The sequence below is a fragment of the Felis catus genome, chromosome A3, assembly GCF_018350175.1.
Source record: "Felis catus isolate Fca126 chromosome A3, F.catus_Fca126_mat1.0, whole genome shotgun sequence".
Classification (NCBI taxonomy): domain Eukaryota; kingdom Metazoa; phylum Chordata; class Mammalia; order Carnivora; family Felidae; genus Felis; species Felis catus.
In genome coordinates this window covers 61793507-61812533 of record NC_058370.1, presented here as the reverse complement: position 1 = coordinate 61812533, position 19027 = coordinate 61793507, and the positions used below count along the sequence as shown (strand labels likewise).

The window sequence follows — 19027 nt, the reverse complement described above, 5'->3', positions numbered from 1 at the left end:
GTGTGGTGGTAAAAACCCATTCAGGGCCAGGGAGGAGTTCTAAATGAAAACTATACAACTGGGATGACAGAAAATTTCTTTTGGAGAAATTTAGGGCCAACAATTGATCAACACAGCATATAATTAAGAGGGCAGGGTGTTGATAAAAGCTGCCTGGGTTCAAATTCTGGATTCACCATTCACTAGCTGAGTGGCCTTGGCTCGCCTAGTTGCCTAATCTTATATCTCAGTTTACTTATCCGTAAAATGGGGATAATCATAGCATTTTCCTTCTGGAGCTTTGTAAGGATTAAAAGAAGCGATATATTTAAAGTGCTGAGAACAAAGCACTTTAAGTCCTTTTAATAAATTCTAGCTATTATTTTAAATGTCGGTTAACCCTGAACATAGTAATTATCAAGAGTAGAACAGTTATGCCTAAAAGCTCTGTTCCTCCCAAAAGATGTTAAATTGAGAGCCACAGGTTTGCAGCCACTCCCCAAATAGTGAACAGTGAAGTGCAGAACATAATACATACAAATGTTCATTTGTACTTTGCCTTCCCCTGCTTCTATCCGCCTCTCTCAAGGTAGCCTCTGACGGCCCAAACACCCTAGACCAACAGTGCCAACCAACACTCAGCCTCAACTGCAGTCTGACTTACTTGCTCAACTCCATCCTCCTCTTGTTCCTCTCTCCCTTCCTTCCTCTTCTGAGGAATGCTTCTGGGTTAAGCCAACTCTTTTTCACACACATATATGATTCCCTTGACCAATATTCTACTGCTCCTCTGATTCCAGTTCTTGCAGTGGGCTTAGGAAAACTGCTTTTCTTCTCTTTATTGACCTCCCCCACCCCCAAAGATTCTAATCATGATCATAAACACAAGTAGTGCCCATGATAGACTTGTTTAAAGAAAAAGAAAAATGATTCAACCTGAAAAAACAGCACAAAGGTCAAATAACAATGGAAAAGCTGTCACAAGGCAGTATACCACTGCCAAGAGTGCTAACTGACAATGGCTGCTCTGAGTCTGGACACGTGGAGAAAAATTACTGGGACTGGAGTGTCCATGAAAGGTTTTGTAAGAGAGAAGAGCTTGAGCTGACTGTGAATGACCTGGGGGTCTGTGGCTCCCAAGTAGTGTGATCCAGGTGAGGGGAGTGATCTGAGTAAAGGCATCTGTAGTCAGAGGCAGGGACAATAGAGTCTCTGCTGGAGCGTTTATGTTGTGGGCAGTGGCAAATAATCTGAAGGTAAGGATGGGAGTCAGATGGTAAGTGCCAATTACTGAGGTTGAGAGTAGGATACAAATGATCTGTGAAGTGTAAATTCAAAACAAATTTGTTAAAGTTCAATACAATGGTATATAAAGTTCAGTGCAAAAGGTATTCTTATTCCAGACCACCCAACAAACAAAAAGGAGGTGAATCATCCTGTGGCTAGCTGAATTCAAGTCAGAATCAACTATGCAGTACTGCAAAAGGACCTAATCTGCTCATTTGTCTATCTGCAATTAAAGTAATTCATGTTTCACATTTTCATATGAACTTACTCAGGCAGGCACATATATATAATTGACTAAAGCATAGAATCATCTGCAGTTACTTGCATATAAGTGGCAAGTGTCCCAGGAAAAGGAAAATGCACGGGGTGAAGGCGAGGATAGGAGGTCTGGTGTGACTATGTAAGGCAGGGTTTTGGCTATGTGAATGTTTTGTGCTCTATCTAACCACTGAGACCCAATATTAGTCTGGCAGGGTGGGGACAGCCAGGATCACTGTGGCATTGGCAAATGTGGGCGTGGCTGCTGTACTACTCTCCTTCTGAACACAACCTTTTTTTGTACTGTTGAATTTGTGTTTGTTCTTTAGTGGTGTGGTTGCAGGTGTCTTTGCAAGGTCAGCGGTATACAATCTAATAATGTTATGGAATGATTTTTGATCTGAGATCAAACATTTTGGTACTTTTAAAGTTATGAAGGCATTAAAAGAATGTAGGAAAATAGCTCTTGTGGGTGAAGTAGATTTTTTTTGTTGTTGGGGACAGAATTGTTCAGTTTGATTATTAACTATGTTTTATTTGATCTTTGATTCAAAAACCTACAAATGATCTGGTCACTTTTTGAGTTTTGTAATCTAAAACACACTTTAATATCCCAACATAGTAAAACAATACTTGCCTGTGGGATCTTTTATTAAGGATTTAAAGACGTATTTCGTAAGCACAATTTTATTTGAGTGACTGAAAAATCACAGGCATGTATTTTGAGCTCTTTGCTTACTTGATACAGTAAAAATAAGGTTAAAAACAAAGCCGAATGGAGAAAATAATACTATAGGAATACTCATATCTGATAGATAAGGGTATTTCGGTAATTGCAGCCCCTCCTCCAAAACTGCAGCTCACTGTCTCACCCGCCTTAGCTTCACATTCGCTCCACCCCTGAGCGATCTGTAACTGCCCCACCTCTTTAAGCTTCTTTCCCTCAACCGTAAAATGAAGAAAATAGCTCTTCACAGCGTTCAGGTGAAAATTAAACAAAATTACACAGGTGTAAGTGCTCTCTACACGCTGCAAAGCACGTACAGAAGTTAATTGCAACGTTTGCTGCAATGCACTGGCCTACCTCCCGCCTTGGGCGCCTTTCTCGCCCCTTACCCAGGCTCGTCAGTATGTTTATCTGCTTGTTAACTTAGTTAATAAATATTCACCGTCGTTGTTAATTTTCCCTATAACAGCAGGCATAGAGGGCAGTGCCATCCACCCTGTCCCCTAGCGTGGGGGCCCTTGCTTTGGGTCTGAGGTGGTGACCTTGGGTGCCTCAGGAATCCGACACACCCTCCTTCGCAACCTCGCCCGGGACCCTGCCTTAGAGCCCCGCCCCTTCGTCCCGCTGGCCCCGCCTCCACTGGGCGCACGCTCCGTGGGCGGGGCCGGCTCAGGGAGCCCTGCTGTGGTTGGCCGCGTCCGAGCAACCGGGGCTACGCCGTGGTCAACATGCTCTGAGTTTAGCTCTCGGGTCACAGAGAAATAGAACGTCTGGAGTCCTTCGAGCCAAGCGCCGACCCTTTGCCCGAGGGAGTTGGTGCTTTATCAACCAGGGGGATGCGCGTCTCACCCGCCCTCGGGGGTCAGAAGGCCCCCAGACAATGGGAGGGCGGCTGCTGAACTGGAACCGTCTTGTCTTTCATCCGACAGATTGCCTAGTAAGTGGGATGCCATCCCTTCCACGCCAGAACCTTCCAGGTGCCAAGGTTTCCAGCAGGGTGTGGAGGGAAAGCTTGGAATTATGCAGTTTCCGACTTGCACTGCCCTCCACAAAAGCTCAACGATTTTCCCAGGTTCACTTAACTATTTGGTTCTGTGGTCAGGCTGAGACACAAGGTACCGACCCCCCCCTACTGCACAGCCCCAACCACCATACCCCACTCCCAGCGGAGCTCAGCCCCTCTGGTGGGGAACCAGTTTTCCTGCTTTCTGTCTTATCATAGGCCAACAGTAATAAGGTGAAGTTCGCTAGGCTTGGAATTAATACAAGAACCAAGAGATATTTATTTATTTATTTATTTATTTAATTTATTTATTATTTTATGTTCATTTTTGAAAGAGATTCCCATGTAGGCTCCGCACTGTCAGCGCAGAGCCCAACTGGCCGGCTCCATCTCACCAACCCTGAGATCATGACCTGAGCCAAAATAAAGAGTTGGACGTTTAGCCAACTGAGCCACTTAGGCACCCCCCAGGAGAAATTTATTTTTAAGAAATAGTGAGAACATGAATAGTCCAAAACAAAGGGATTTGCTTGTGTCCAGATTTCTACAACTTTCCGTTCTGGGATATCCCCTCTCCCTCTCTTCTACACTTACATGGTTTTAACAATCACCTCACTAGGACAAACTCCATTGTCTTTTGCTCTTTTCATATGGACATAAAACTTAATTAGGCTTAGTTTCCACTTGGTAGAGTTTTCCTTTTATCTTCTTGGGAGCTCTTGGTTTCTTTCTTCTCAGCAATGACCTTCCTAAAGCAGCCCAGTTAGTTATTCTTAGATCTTCTTTTCTTGGCTACATTTTCTCAGCCGTGGGCCAGTCCATTTCACTGTCCTTGCCTCTACCCACATTATTTGAGCAGATGATCACAGGCTAGCCTTGCTCTTTAAGGGCAAGAAAATGGAGGGAGAAGAAGATTAAGGGTTTCTGGGGGAGAGTTGCAGGAGGATACCCAAGCAGCTTGACCCAGCTTCCTTTCTCCCTGGAATAATTATAATTCAAAACTCACATAAATCACAAGATATATCCACCTAACCTACGCTTCATTTTCAGTAAGAATTAACAATGATATAGAGGTTTTGGGTGTTGATAACAAAACAGGAGTATACCGAATGTTTAATCTGAATTAATGGACTTGAAGTGCATTGTGCCTCAACCTCTGACTCTGTAGGACCCAATCTCTTAAACCATGAGAATTTCCCCAAGGTGCTCACCTCAGAACAACCTTGGGGCATCTCTTGGCTGCCCCCTATGGGCAGACTTCAGCAGTACAGACTGGCTGCACTTGGAGCCCCTTGTTCCCTTGGTTGGGGCTTTTGACTTCTGCCGACTTTACCTTCCTGTGTTCCCCCAAGCTCTGCCTCCCTGCTCTTACCTTCAGCTCAGACTTTCACTTCTTTTCTTTCTCTCCTATTTTTTTTTGTTTGTTTATATTTCCACATTCTTTTTGGGAAATCCCTTCCTATTTCCCCAAACTTTAGCTCTTGAGATAGCTTTTGAAACTTAGGGCAGTGTTCAACTGGACTTGTTGTTTCTTACTTCTGGATTCCTCTGTTCCCCAATTTGTAATATCCTCAGATGAAGAGATTCTGAAAAGTCATAGTAATAATAATAACAACATAGTAATATCTGGAAGATAAAATGTCTCTGTTAAAGAGACGCTATTTCCCGATTTTAGCCTTGTTTGACCTAAAAAAATTGCTGCCTTATTGAAAAATTAGGATTCTCAGGGTGCCTGGGTGGCTCAGTTGATTAAACGTCCGACTTTGGCTCAGGTCATGATCTCATGGTTCCTGAGTCTGAGCCCCGCATTGGGCTCTCTGCTGTCAGCACAGAGCCTGTTTTGGATCCTCTGTCCCCCTCTTTCTGCCCCCCCCCCCATTCTCTCTCTCTCTCTCTCTCTCTCTCTCTCTCTCTCTCAAAAACAAACGTTAAAATTTTTTTTAAAAAATCAGGATTCTTAGTAATTCTGAGTGATCAATTTAATTCAACACCCTTACAAAGTGCCTGCTGTATTTAAGGCACTGTACTGAGGACATTCATATAGTTTGTCCCTGCAATCATTGAACCTTTTAGTTTAGACAAGGCAAACCTGAAGTGCCCAAGGTCATATTGGTGAAGTGTCAAAGTGACAGTTGGAACTTTGCTGGAAACATGCTGTGGAAGGTTGGGGAGGCGGTCTGGAGAGGCTTAATAGAGGGGATAGAGTTTGAAATGGGCCTTGAACTCTAAGATTTCACATAGGAGAACTGCCTGAGACCAGCTTAGGTATGGGAAAGCAGGTGGGCAGTGTGTGGAGGGGTTGCTTTGTTGGGTCATTTGGCATCATTGCTCTGGCAGGCTCCCTTGCTCTGACAGAGTATCTTTTTTTTTTTTTAATTAAAAAAATTTTTTTAAATGTTTATTTATTTTTCCCAGAGAGAGAGAGAGAGAGAGAGAGAGAGAGAGGGAGACACAGAATCTGAAGCAGGCTCCAGGTTCCTAGCTGTTAGTGCAGAGCCCAATGTGGGGCTTGAACTCATGAACCGTGAGATCATGACCTGAGCCGAGGTTGGACGTTCAACCAACTGAGCCACCCAGATGCCCCCTGACAGAGTATCTCTCATACAGCCTGAGTAGAATGATCCCCTCTGTTTGGAGTTTAATCACCCGAGCCACCCAGGCACCCCTTTCTTCCTGTTTTCTCGGATTATTTCCATTTTCCAAGTTCTTTCATTTCTGACAGTGTGGGTAGTCTTAGGCTTAAAAATCCTTAGTTAAGATCTGAATCAGAATGACTCATACAGTTTCTCAAATTCAATAGAGCCAACCAGACCTTTTTAAAAATATTTATTTAAAAAATTTTTTAAGCCACGTGAGTGCAGGAGGCACTGGGGCATGCACCTTAGCTGGAGGATTCAGTTGTATTTTGTTTGGGATCAAGAACATGTTCGGGCCTGGGTGGCTCAGTTGGTTAAGCATCTGACTTCTGCTCAGGTCATGATCTCGTGGTTCATGAATTCAAGCCCCACATTGGGCTCTGCGCTGACAGCTGGGAGCCTGGAGCCTGCTTCAGAGTCTGTCTCCCTCTCTCTCTGCCCCTCCCCTGCTCATGCTCTGTCTCTCTCTCAAAAATAAACATTAAAAAAAAAGAAAATCTTATATAAAAAAAGTATGACTCTTCTGAAACCTTCTTTAAATGTCCAAAATCCAGTTTAGGAGCCTTATAAGACAATTTGTATAGCTGTGTCCCCTTTTGAACCTCTGACATGTAGCTCCCTCTAGTAAGAAAAACATAGGAGGTGGGTGAGTGTGTGTCAGGGAAAAGAAAGATTAACTGGAAATGATGAGATAGTAAAAAATCTTTATTCTGAGATTACTTTTCTTGTTTCTATAGGAACTGTTAACCAAATTTAAAAGTTCTTCAGCTGGCAGTCTTTGTTGGACAGATCTCAAAAAGAAAGTTAAAGTCTGTTCTTGTTTTCACATTCTGTGAGTCTAAAGTCAGAGGAGAAGCCCAAACTTAGTAGCTCAGACAACTGGGAATTTGAGGGTTAAAGGTACTTGGAATAAAAGAGGGTATATAGACAAGGCACAATTACTAAAGGATAATGATTTCTAAATAATTTATTTGGACATAGCTCTTTGCAATCAAGTGCTTACCCACGAAAAACTCATTCATTGCTAATAATAATATTTCTAATATCTTTTTTATGAAAACTCCCTAGCCTATGTCCAACTGATTTCTTTTTTTATTTATTAAAAAATGTTTTTTAAAGGTGATTTTTTTTTTTGAGAGAGAGAGAGAGAGAGAGAGAGAGAGAGAGAGAGAGAGAGAGAATGCACAAGCAGGGGAGTGGCAGAGAGAGAGAGGGAAACACAGAACCTGAAACAGGCTCCAGGCTCTGAGCTGTCAGCGCACAGCCTGATGTGGGGGTTGAATTCACGAACCTTGAGATCATGACCTGAGTTAAAGTAGGATGCTTAACCGACTGAGCCACCCAGGCGCCCCTGTTCAACTGATTTCTGTATTTGATTGTTCATACTGTAACAGAGTCGTGCAGGGAATATGTTTGGAGTTTTAGAAATGGGAAACTACTCTTGTTGAAGTTTTATAGTCCAGGGAACAAATTTATATGTGTTTCACACTCTGGGTACAGAGAAGAGCAGACCTTTGTCTTTCTCCAAGTTAATCAGGCCTTCCCTTGAAGTTGTGATGAGTGGGTTAAGATTGCATTACCGTCTGGCCACTCCTTTCCTCTTGTGCACACTAGCTATATTTAGGCGGGTCTAGATAAGTTTAATATGTAGCATATTGCCTTGAGTCCAGCTGGTCCCAGAACAGCTGGCTACATGATTCAGAATGTTTAAGTCCAACTTTAAAATAAAACATTTGGCAAGTGAATCCATGTATTCTAGCTGGGCTGAGCTGCAATCCAGTTCCCACGCTATCACTAGCTCCCAATTAGACACTCCACTTACAGAACAGGTGTGTTTCCTCTCAGGGTTTTACCCTCTTGATCCTTTGGAAGTGAAAGGTCAGGTGCAATTATAATTGGAATACTGATGTGTAATGAAGGTTTGGGAGCGAATGTTTATTTTCCAAAATGGAAGAACTTTGCATTTTTTTCTGATTATGAAAGTAAATCCTCTTTCAGAAATGTCTAAATATTCAGTGTAAAAATTTAAACAGTATGAAAGGCAAAAACTACACATATTCCCACCACACAGATAAAACTACTGTAACCTGTTGGTATTTACCTTTCTAGGTGTTCTTCTGTGTGTATAGGAGTATGGATGGATGCAGATTGAATTTTATGGATAAATTTTAGCAATATATGTGGGTATCTTTGTTGGCAAATATACATCTATATTAAAAATTTTAACTGGTAGATAGAATTCCACTTAATGGTTGCACTGTAATTTATATTAAACCAATGCCCTGTTGATGTTAGATTGGTTCCAAGTTTTCAGGAAGTCTGATTTTCACACTTGCCCTTATAGGAGGTCTCTGTGATTTAGATCCTAATTCCGAGATGGAGCTAGCAGATTCATCTTCCACCATCTCTGAGCAGCAGCTGCAGGGGCAAGAGAGACTAAGCAACACCAAGACAGATTTGGCCGGGCAGAGTCTCATCTCATCTGAGGAATGGCTTCAACTACATGGGCTTAAGAGCAAAAAATTGACCTTGAAACAGATTTTGTCACAGATTGGATTCCCACATTGTGAAGGTATAGTACTCACAAAGTAGTATCGGTTGGAGAACCCAACCAGCATCCCATCCCGTAGCCTTGGAGGGGACACTGCATCAGCTCTGAAGGCCCCTCAAAACCACACGCCTCTGAGCTTGTTCTGATCTCGCATCTTTATTGGTAAAAAATGTTTGTGCATGGATCTCCAATATATGTTTGTTATATAGGTGTATGATTATCAGTCCACTTATTAAGTATTAGTAATGCTGTGTTTCATTCTTTGCCCTTTTAAAGATGAAATAAAAGTAAATAGAAGTTGTGCACACCACAGAAGATGTCTTCTTCATCCCTTGGGATGTGCAGACCCCTTCAGGAGGCTGTTGATTAAGACAATAGCTGTGTATGGTTTCAGGGAGAACATGCTGTTTTCCTGTCATGGCCTCTCTTTATGTGATATCATGGTCCAGTGTTTTTAAATTTTTTTTTTTCAACGTTTATTTATTTTTGGGACAGAGGGAGACAGAGCATGAACGGGGGAGGGGCAGAGAGAGAGGGAGACACAGAATCGGAAACAGGCTCCAGGCTCCGAACCATCAGCCCAGAGCCCGACGAGGGGCTCGAACTCACGGACCGTGAGATCGTGACCTGGCTGAAGTCGGACGCTTAACCGACTGCGCCACCCAGGCGCCCCAGTCCAGTGTTTTTAAATACATTGGTTAGAAATTTGGTCCTGAACTCCCAGTAGTATAGCTTTCCAACAGGGAGTATAGAAATGGATGAGGGTGTATTTTGGTTTTGCTTTTGTTTTTTAATTTTTAATTTTTAATTTTATTTTAGAGAGAGTGAGAGTATGAGCAGCTGAGAGGGACAGAGGGAGAGAGTGACAATCTTAAGTAGACTCCACACTTAGCTTGGAGCCCCATGTGGGGTTGGATCCCACGACCCTGGGGTTATGACCTGAGCTGAAAACAAGAATCAGACGCTCAACCAACGGAGCCACCCAGGCACCCTGCTTTTGTTTATTTTCTGATGACATATTGATTTGGGTTGCTACTGAAATATAGGGCCCAGGAGACCAGGGATACAGAATGTCTTACAGCATGTGAGATAGCCCACCCAGCAGGAGTGTCCTGTTCAATGTATGAGTAACACCCTATTTGAGGAGCACTCCTTCAATCAGGGCAATTTCTATTACTTGGATTTTACTCAGTAATTTTGAATTAGCCAATTAATTAATTAATTCAGCATGTATTTATTGAGTGGCCAATAATACTGTGGTTTTGAGATTTTTCACCAGTTCTCTTGGCAGCTTTGTTCTACACTGGTGATAAGGAAGGTGTAGGGGATGTGGTTGTTACAGACTGATCTGGAGGCCCATTCTAATGGCAAGGACTTTGCTCTTCAGGGTTCAGGCTGTGCGTTATTTATCCTTCTGTAAGGGGTGGTACAACCAGCCCTATACCTTCTAAATACCTTTCAGCGAGGGCTGGGGGTGGGGCTGCCAGAGTCAGGGTCTATGGGATTCCTACATAAGGAAACAAACTGAAAGTTTTATCTTGTATTTCAAATAACTATAAGTCAGTTATTAATATTAGCAAAAATAGCAGTTCCATATATTTTGTCAAGGATTTTTCAATCTAAGGTCATGGAAAATACTGCTCTGTGATTTTCTTTTAATGCCCTTGTTAGACTATGGCATCAGGATTATGCTGGCCTTATAAAATGATTTGAAAGTATTCCTTCCTCCTGTATGTTCTGATGGTGCTTTTATATGAGTGGTATAATTTCTTCTGTAAATGTTTGATGGAACTCACCAGTGAAACTTACCTGAACCTGAAGTTTTGTTTATAGGAAAATTTGGACAAGAATTCCATTTCTGTAATAGACATAGGGCTATTCAGATTTTCTGTTTCATCATGCCAATTTTAGAAAGTTTTGTTTTTCAAGGACTTTGTTCACTTCATCAGTGTTTTCCAATATATTGACAAAACATGTTTCATAATATTCCCTTAACACTTTTTTTAATGCCTGCAGAATCTATAGTGATGTTCCCTCTTTCATTTCAGATATAATTTGTGTTTTTTCTCACTTCTTTCTTGATGAGTCTTTTTAGCAGTATATCACAACTCTTTCCAAAGAACCAAATTTTGGTTTTGTTGTTTCTTTTTCCCTATTCTTTGTTTTTTATTTCATTGATATCTACTTTGATCTTTATTATTTCTAGCCACTTACTTTGAGTTTAATTTGCATTCCTTTTTCCAGCTTAATGTGGAAACTTAGGTAATTGATTCTAAGCCTTTCTTCTCCTTTCACATAGTCATTTAAAATTCCTCTAAGGATTGCTTTAGCTGAATCCAAATCTTGATAGATTTTCATCATTATTTTCATCATTATTGTGTTCAGAATATTTTTTTCTCTTGTGACTTTTTTCTTTGATTCATTTTTACTTTTTTTTTAATTAAAAAAATTTTTTTAGCGTTTATTTATTTTTTTGAGACAGAGAGAGACAGAGCATGAATGGGGGAGGGGCAGAGAGAGAGGGAGACACAGAATCGCAAGCAGGCTCCAGGCTCTGAGCCATCAGCCCAGAGCCCGACGTGGGGCTCGAACTCACGGACCGCGAGATCGTGACCTGAGCCGAAGTCGGACGCTCAACCGACTGAGCCACCCAGGCGCCCCTCTTTGATTCATTTTTAAAAGAAATGTTTAATTTTCAAATATTTTTGGATTTTTAAAGATGTCTTGTTATTTACTTCTGTTTATGTTAGAAAACACAGTAAGATTTTTGTCTTTTAAAATGTACTGAGATTTGTTTTATTGTGTACATTTCATAACACATCTGAAAAGAATGTGTATTCTGCAGTTGTGAGGTAATATTTATAAATGTTAATTTGTTCAAGGTAGTTGGTTTTATTGTATCAGAGATGTTCTGTGTCTTCAGAGATATTTTTGCATAGTGGCTTTGTCCTTTTCTTAGTTCTGTAAATTTTTTTCATGTAATTTGAAGCTGTAATAAGTACACACACACATTTAGGATTGTCATATCTGTCTGATGAATTTAAAAATTTTAATAATTTTTATTTTTATTTTTAATATAATTTATTATCAAATTGGCTAACATACAGTGTGTAAAGTGTGCTCTTGGTTTTCGGGGTAGATTCCCGTGGTTCATCGCTTACATACAACACCCAGTACTCATCCCAACAAGTGCCCTCCTTAATGCCTATCACCCATTTTTCCCTCTCCACAACTCCCCCATCCACCCTCAGTTTGTATTTAAGAGTCTCTTATGGTTTGCCTACTTCCCTCTCTGTGTGTAACTATTTTGTTCCCCTTCCCTTCCTCTATGGTCTTCTGTTAAGTTTCTTCAGATCCACATATGAGTGAAACATATGATATCTGTCCTTCTCTGACTTATTTCGCTCAGCATAATACCTTTCAGTTTTATCCACGTTGCTGCAAATGGCATGATTTCATTCTTTCTCATTGCCAGGTAGTATTCCATTGTATATATAAACCATACCTTCTTTATCCATTCTTCAGGTGATGGGTATTTAAGCTCTCTCCATAATTTGGCTATTGTTTAAAGCACTGCTATAAACATTGGGATACCTGTGCCCCTATGAATCAGCATTCCTGTATCCCTTGGATAAATTTAATAGTGCTACTGCTGGGTCGTAGGATAGCTCTATTTTTAATTCTTTGAGGAGCCTCCATAGTTTTCCAGAGTGGCTGCACCAGTTTACATTCCCACTAACAAAGCAAGAAGGTTCCCATTTCTCTACATCCTTGCCAGCATCTATAGTTTCCTAAGTTGTTAATTTTAGCTACTCTGACCGGTGTGAGATAGTATCTCAGTGTGGTTTTAATTTGTAGTTCTCTAATGGTGAGTGACATGGAGCATCTTTTCATGTGTCTGTTGGCCATCTGGATATCTTCTTTGGAAAAGTGTCTATTCATGTCTTCTGCCCATTTCTTCAGTGGATTAAGTGTTTTTTGGGTGTTGAGTTTGGTAAGTTCTTCATAGATTTTGGAGACTAACCCTTTATCTGATATGTCATTTGCAAATATCTTTTCCCAATCCGTTGGTTGCCTTTTAGTTTTGTTGATTGTTTCCTTTGCAGTGCAGAAGGTTTTTATCTTGATGAGGTCCCAATAGTTCATTTTTGCTTTTAATTCCCTTGCTTTTGGAGATGTGTCAAGCAAGAAATTGCTGAGGCTGATGTCAAAGAGGTGGTTGCCTGTTTTCTCCTCCAGTAGACATGCACTTACCAGGCACAGAGGGGCGTGGTTTGGTGTAGGTGGGTCCCACCTCCACTGTGGGCCCACTGTCCACTGTCCATTCCCTGAAGCCCTGCCTTGGTGGTGGTGGGGAGAAAAATGGCGACCCCCCAGTGTCTCCTCCATGGACCGTGTGTCCCCAACAAGTCTGTTCAAGCCATCCTCACTGTGTTGCGGGTGCAAACGAGGCGGTTTGTCCCACTCTGCTGACTCCTGTGCCTTCCTGGCATTGGGCTGGGATTTAAACCCTGATGTCTTTAAGGTTCCCACTCCATCCACCCTGGTTTCAGGTAAGTGCTGCTTTGGACTGCCTCATTTATGGCCTCTGGCTGGTGGGCACAGGCAACCTTTGCCCTTTGAATGGCTACATACCTTCTTCCCACAGCACTCCAGGGAGGGGATTGCTTTCTCCCATTGCGCACTATGCCTCTGAACTAGTTACTGAACCGGGGCTGGCTCCCTTCCTCCCCAGGTACTCAAACAGGGCAGCTGGCCCCAGTCTGGAGAAAGCCCCACAGTTAGATTGGATCTTTCTCCATCCTGGTCCATGGTTTTTCTCTTGTCCAGATACCGTATTACACTTCCCCAGCCTCTTTTTCTCTTCCCTTTGTCTCTCCACAGAAGGGGATCCCTCCCCTCCTTTCCTCTGCCTCCTGTTTTATCTCTCCCAGTTCACAGTCACGCCTGTATGGCCTGTCATGTTGTCCCTATGGGTCCCTGAAGGCGTCTCTATCACTTTTGCAGCCTGGACTCTTGGAGTTCAGAGTCCTTTGGCCTCAACACTGCTGTGTTTGAGAGATGAGGGAACTTTGGATCTCCCTACTTCTCTGCCATGTTGGCTCCTCCTCCCTTAATAATTTTTAAATGCCCTCTTTATCTCGGATGATAGTCCTGGTTTTGACATTTACTTTAATATTGATACAACCACTGCAGCTTTCTTAGGCTTCATTTGTACATGGCATATATGTTTACAGTCTTTAACTTTCAAGCTATCTGTAGTCTCTAAATTTTTCCATTTACATTTCAATAGGCTTTTTATGTATGCCCTTTTTGTGTTTTGTTTTCAGTGGTTGCGTTAGTGATTATATCCTTAACTTGTTATAGTCTGTCGAAAGTTAGCTTTGTACTACATCATGTAAGGTGTTAAGAACCTTGCAACAGTATAACTCCACTTACCCCCCACTCCTGTCCTTGGTATTATTGTTTAATGTATTTTATTTTTATATACATCATAAACCTCACAAGCCGGTGTTATGGTTATTGCTTTTTTTTTTTTTTTTAACGTTTATTTATTTTTGAGACACAGAGAGACAGAGCATGAACAACGGGGGAGGGTCAGAGAGAGGCAGACGCAGAATCTGAAACAGGCCTCAGGTTCCGAGCTGTCAGCACAGAGAACGACGCGGGGGTCAAACTCACGGACCGGACCGTGAGATCATGACCTGAGCCGAAGTCGGCTGCTTAACCGACTGAGCCACCCAGGCGCCCCTGGTTATTGCTTTAAAAAGTCACTTGTCATTTAAAGAAACTGAGTGGGAGAAAATAGCATTTTACATCCACATATTTACTATTTATAATATTCTTGCTTCCTAGAAGTTCCATCTGGTATTTGTTCCTAAAGAATTTCTTTGAATCATTTCTTGTAGTGCAGGTCTGCTGGTGACAGATTTTCTTAGTTTTTGTTCATCTGATACTGCTTTTATTTCACCTTCTCTCTTTTTTAGAATGATTAGTTGTTTGGTTGATTGATTGGTACTTGTTATTCTTAAATAATGATAGCTTTACAGGAGGTTGCAAAGATGATATAGACAGAACCCAAGAACCCTTCACCTAGTTTCTCCTAATGGTTACATCTTATAAAATTTGGGTATAATATCATATCAAGGAGTTTGACATGGATGCACTGTGTGTGAATAATTCTATGTAATTTTACCACTTGTGTAGATTTGTGTAACCATCACCACAATCAAGATACAGAACTGTTTATTACCACAAAGATCTCCATTGTGCTACCCTGTGATAGTCGTACAGACACCGTAACCCCCAACATCCTTAACTCCTAGCAACTACCAATCTGTTTTCTATCTCTAATTTTCTCATGTACAGAATGTTTATATAAATGGGATCATGTAGTATTTGACCTTTTGAAATTGGCATTTTTTTCACTTAGTATTATTTCTTTGAGATTCATCCAAGTTATTGCATGTAGCAATGGTTTTTTTTTTTTTTTTAATTTTTTTTTTCAACGTTTATTTATTTTTGGGACAGAGAGAGACAGAGCATGAACGGGGGAGGGGCAGAGAGAAAGGGAGACACAGAATCGGAAACAGGCTCCAGGCTCTGAGCCATCAGCCCAGAGCCTGACGCGGGGCTCGAACTCACGGACCGCGAGATCGTGACCTGGCTGAAGTCGGACGCTCAACCGACTGCGCCACCCAGGCGCCCCTGTTTCTTTTTATTGTAGTTGTATTCCAGGGTATGGATGTACCGCTGTTTGTTTAGCCAGTCACCATTAAAAGACATCTGCGTAGTTTCCAATTTTGGGCTATTACAAATAAGTCTGCTACGAACAATTGTTTACATGTTTTTGTGTGACCATAAGTTCTCATTTCTCTGGGATAAGTGCCCAGGAATGCAAATGCTACATGGTATGTTAAGTGTGTGTTTAATTTTTTGTTTTGTTTAGTTTTATTTTGTTTTGTTCAGAAACTGCCAAACTTTTACAGGGTGGCTATGCTATTAACTTCAGTAATATATGAGAGAGACAGTTTCTCCACGTCATCATCAGCATTTGATATTGTCACAATTGAAAAGTTTTAGCTGTTCATGGCGATTAAGGAGTGCACTTATCCTGATGAGCACAGGGATGGAAGTGTTCAGTCACTATATTGTACACCTGAAACTTAATATTACACTATATGTTAACTAACTGTTATTTAAATAAAAACTTAAAAAAAATAAAAGTTTTAGCTGTTCTAATATTTTCTAATATTTGTGTAGTGATATTTCATTGTGGTTTTAGTCTATATTTGCCTAATGTCTAGTTTTGTTGAACACATTTTCATGTGCTTATTTGCTATATATCATCTCTGGCAAAATGTTTTTTTATGTCTTTTGGTCATTTTCTAATTAAGTTTTTTTAATGTTGAGTGTTGAGAGTTCATTATATATTCTAGATGTGAGTCCTTTTTCACATATGTGGCTTACAGATATATTTTCCTAATCTATAGCTCATCTTTTCATTCTCTTAACAGAGTTTCTCAGAAAAGAAGTTAATTTTGGTGATTTTTTTTTATTTGATGATATTTTTCTCATGTGAATCTTGCTGATGCTCAAAGTTTTCTCCTATTTTTGTTTCACTAAAAGTTTTATAGTTTTCTATCTTACATTTAGCCCATGATCAATTTGAGTTACTTTCTGTAGAAGTTTCACTTTTGGACTATGGATATCTAATCGCTCCAGCAACTTTATTTAAAATTAAATAAAAGGCTTTTGCACAGTGAAGGACAATAAAAAGGTTTTCATTAAAAAGACAACCTATTGAATGAGAGAAGATATTTGCAAATAGTATATCCAATAAAGGGTTAATATCCAAAATATATAAAGAACTTATACAACTCAACACCCAAAATGCCCCAAACAACCTGATTTAAAAATGGGCAGAGGACTTGAATAGACATTTTTCCAAAGAAGACATACAGATGGCCAACAGACACATGCTCAACATCACTCATCATTAGGGAAATGCAAGTCAAAACCAAATAAGATATCACCCCACACCTGTCTGGATGACTAAAAAAAAAAAAAAAATGCAAGAAATAACAAGTGTTGGTGAGGATGTGGAGAAAAGGGAACCCCCATACACTGGTGGTGGGAATGTAAATTGGTACAGCCACTGTGGCAAACAGTGTGGAGGTTCCTCTAGAAATTAAAAATAGAAATACTATATGACCCAGTAATTCTACTACTGTGTATTTACCCAAAGAAAAGGAAAATATTAATTTGAAAAGGTATTTGCACCCCTGTGTTTATTGGAACATTATTTACAACAACCAAGATATGGGAGCAACCTAAGTGTTGATCAGTAGACAAATGGATAAGGAAGATGTGGTATATGTATACAACGGATTATTATGCCACCATAAAAAGGATGAGATCTTACCATTTGTAACAACATGGATAGACCTAGAGGTATTGTGATAAGTAAAATAAATGACACTGAGGAAGATAAATACCATATGATTTCACTAATGTGGAATCTGAGAAGGAAGACAAATGAATTAACAAAAAGCAGAATCCGGTCTATGCAGAGAATAAACTGATGGTTGCCAGAGTTGGGATGGGGTGGGGAACACAAGAGACCAGTTAGAGAATGAGTAAGTCATGGGAATAAAAGACACAACAAAGGGAATATAGTCAATGATACTGTAATAGGGTTGTATAGTGACATATTTTAGCTACCCCTGTAGTGAGCATATTGCATATTGAGAGGTTGAATTACTGTGTTGTATACCTGAAACCAATGTAACATTGTGTGTCAACTATACTAAAATAAAATAATAAAAGACTGTCCATCTTAAGAATTGCTTTCACATCTTTGTTAAAAATTAGGTGATTGTACTTGTGTGGGGCTATTTCTGGGTTCTCTGTTTTGTTTTATTTGTCTATGTGTCTCTCTACCACTACCACACAGTCTAGATTACTGTAACCATGTAATGTCTTGAAATTGGGCAGACTGATTCCTCTACTTTATTCTTTTTCAAAATTGTTTTAGCTACTCTAGTTTATTTGCCTTTTCATAAAAGTTTAGAATAACTATGTCTATGTCTAAATATTGATGGGATTTTGATAGGAATTGCATTAAACCTGTATATCAATTTAAAAATTTTTTAATGTTTATTTATTTTTGAGAGAGAGACAGAGACAAAGAGTGCGAGCAGGGGAGGGGCAGAGAGAGAGGGAGACAGAATCTGAAGCAGGCTCCAGGCTCTGAGTTGTCAGCACAGAGCCCAATGCGGGGGTTGAACTCACGAACCTTGAGATCATGACCTAACCTGAAGTCAGACTTTCAACTGACTGAGCCACCCAGGCACCCCAGACCTGTATATCAATTTAAGTAGAATTGACATCTTTATTATAGTGGGTCTTCCAGTCCATGAATGTGGAATATCTCTCCGTCTATTTACATCTTTTATTTATTTCATCAGCTGTTGTACTTTTCAATATATGTCTTGCACATGTTTTGTGTTTTATTTTTCTAAGCAATTGTAAATGCTGTTGTGTTTTTTATTTTGGTTTCCACATGTTCATTGCTAGTATAAAGAAATATGGCTAATTTTTTAATGTTGATTTTCTATCCTGTGACCTCACTGAAATCACTAATTCTAAGAATTTTTTTTTGTTGCTCTTGATTCCTTGGGATTTCTAGGTAGACCATCATGTCCTCTCCAAATAGGGAAAGTTTTCATTCTTCCTTTGTGATCTATATACCTTATATTTCCTTGTCTTACCATGTGCTGGATAGAACTTTCAGTACTATGTTGAACAGTAGCAGTGAGAGTGGACATCCTTACCTAGCATCAGGTCTTAAAGGAAAGCTTTCAATCTTTGACCATTAAGGATAAAGTTAGCTTTAAGTTTTTTGTAGAATTAAAAAAAAAACAAGTTGAGAAAGGTTCGTTATATTCCTAATGTGTTGAGAATTTTTATCATGAATGGATGTCGAATTTTGTCAGATGCTTTTTCTGTGTCTATTGAAAGGATCATGTGGGTTTTTTTCTTTGCTAGCCTGTTAATTTGGTTGATTCTATTGATTGGTTTTGAATATTGAACCAATATAGCTAATACATTTTTGCATATGTAATAATGAAGGATATTGGTCTATAGTTATCTCTTTTTTTTATAACTGCCTTTATCTCTTTTTGGTATCAGGGTAATATGGGCTTAATAGAATGAGTTGGAAAATGTTCCCTTGTCTTCTATTTTCTGGAAAATATTGTGTAGAATTTTAATTACTTCTTGTGTGTTTGGTAGAGTTCTCCAGAGAACCTATCCAGGCCTGGGGATTTCTGGTGTAGAAGTTTTTGATTACAAATTCATTTTCTTATTAGGTATAGGGCTAGTCAAATGATCTATTTCAGATTAAGAAAGTTGTGGTAGTTTGCGCTTCTTGTGGAATTCACTTCATCTAAGTCGTCTAATATATGTGTGTGGAGTTGGTGGTAGTATTCCATTATTCTTTTGATGTTTGAAGGGTCTTCTGCAATATTCTGTGTTTCACTCCCAATATCAGTAATTCATGTCTTCTGTCCTTTTACCTTTGT

At 40.1% G+C, this 19027-nt stretch overlaps 1 protein-coding gene across 1 annotated transcript in view; it reads left to right on the top strand.

Annotated features, from left to right (window-relative positions):
- Positions 1-2943: 2943 nt before the first annotated feature.
- VWA3B (von Willebrand factor A domain containing 3B) overlaps positions 2944-19027 on the top strand; it is a 202120-nt gene continuing 186036 nt past the window's right edge. The window contains 2 exon segments of the mRNA XM_019827072.3: positions 2944-3188; positions 8235-8462. Coding sequence (XP_019682631.3) covers positions 8267-8462 — 196 coding nt within the window. The 5' untranslated portion in view covers positions 2944-3188; positions 8235-8266.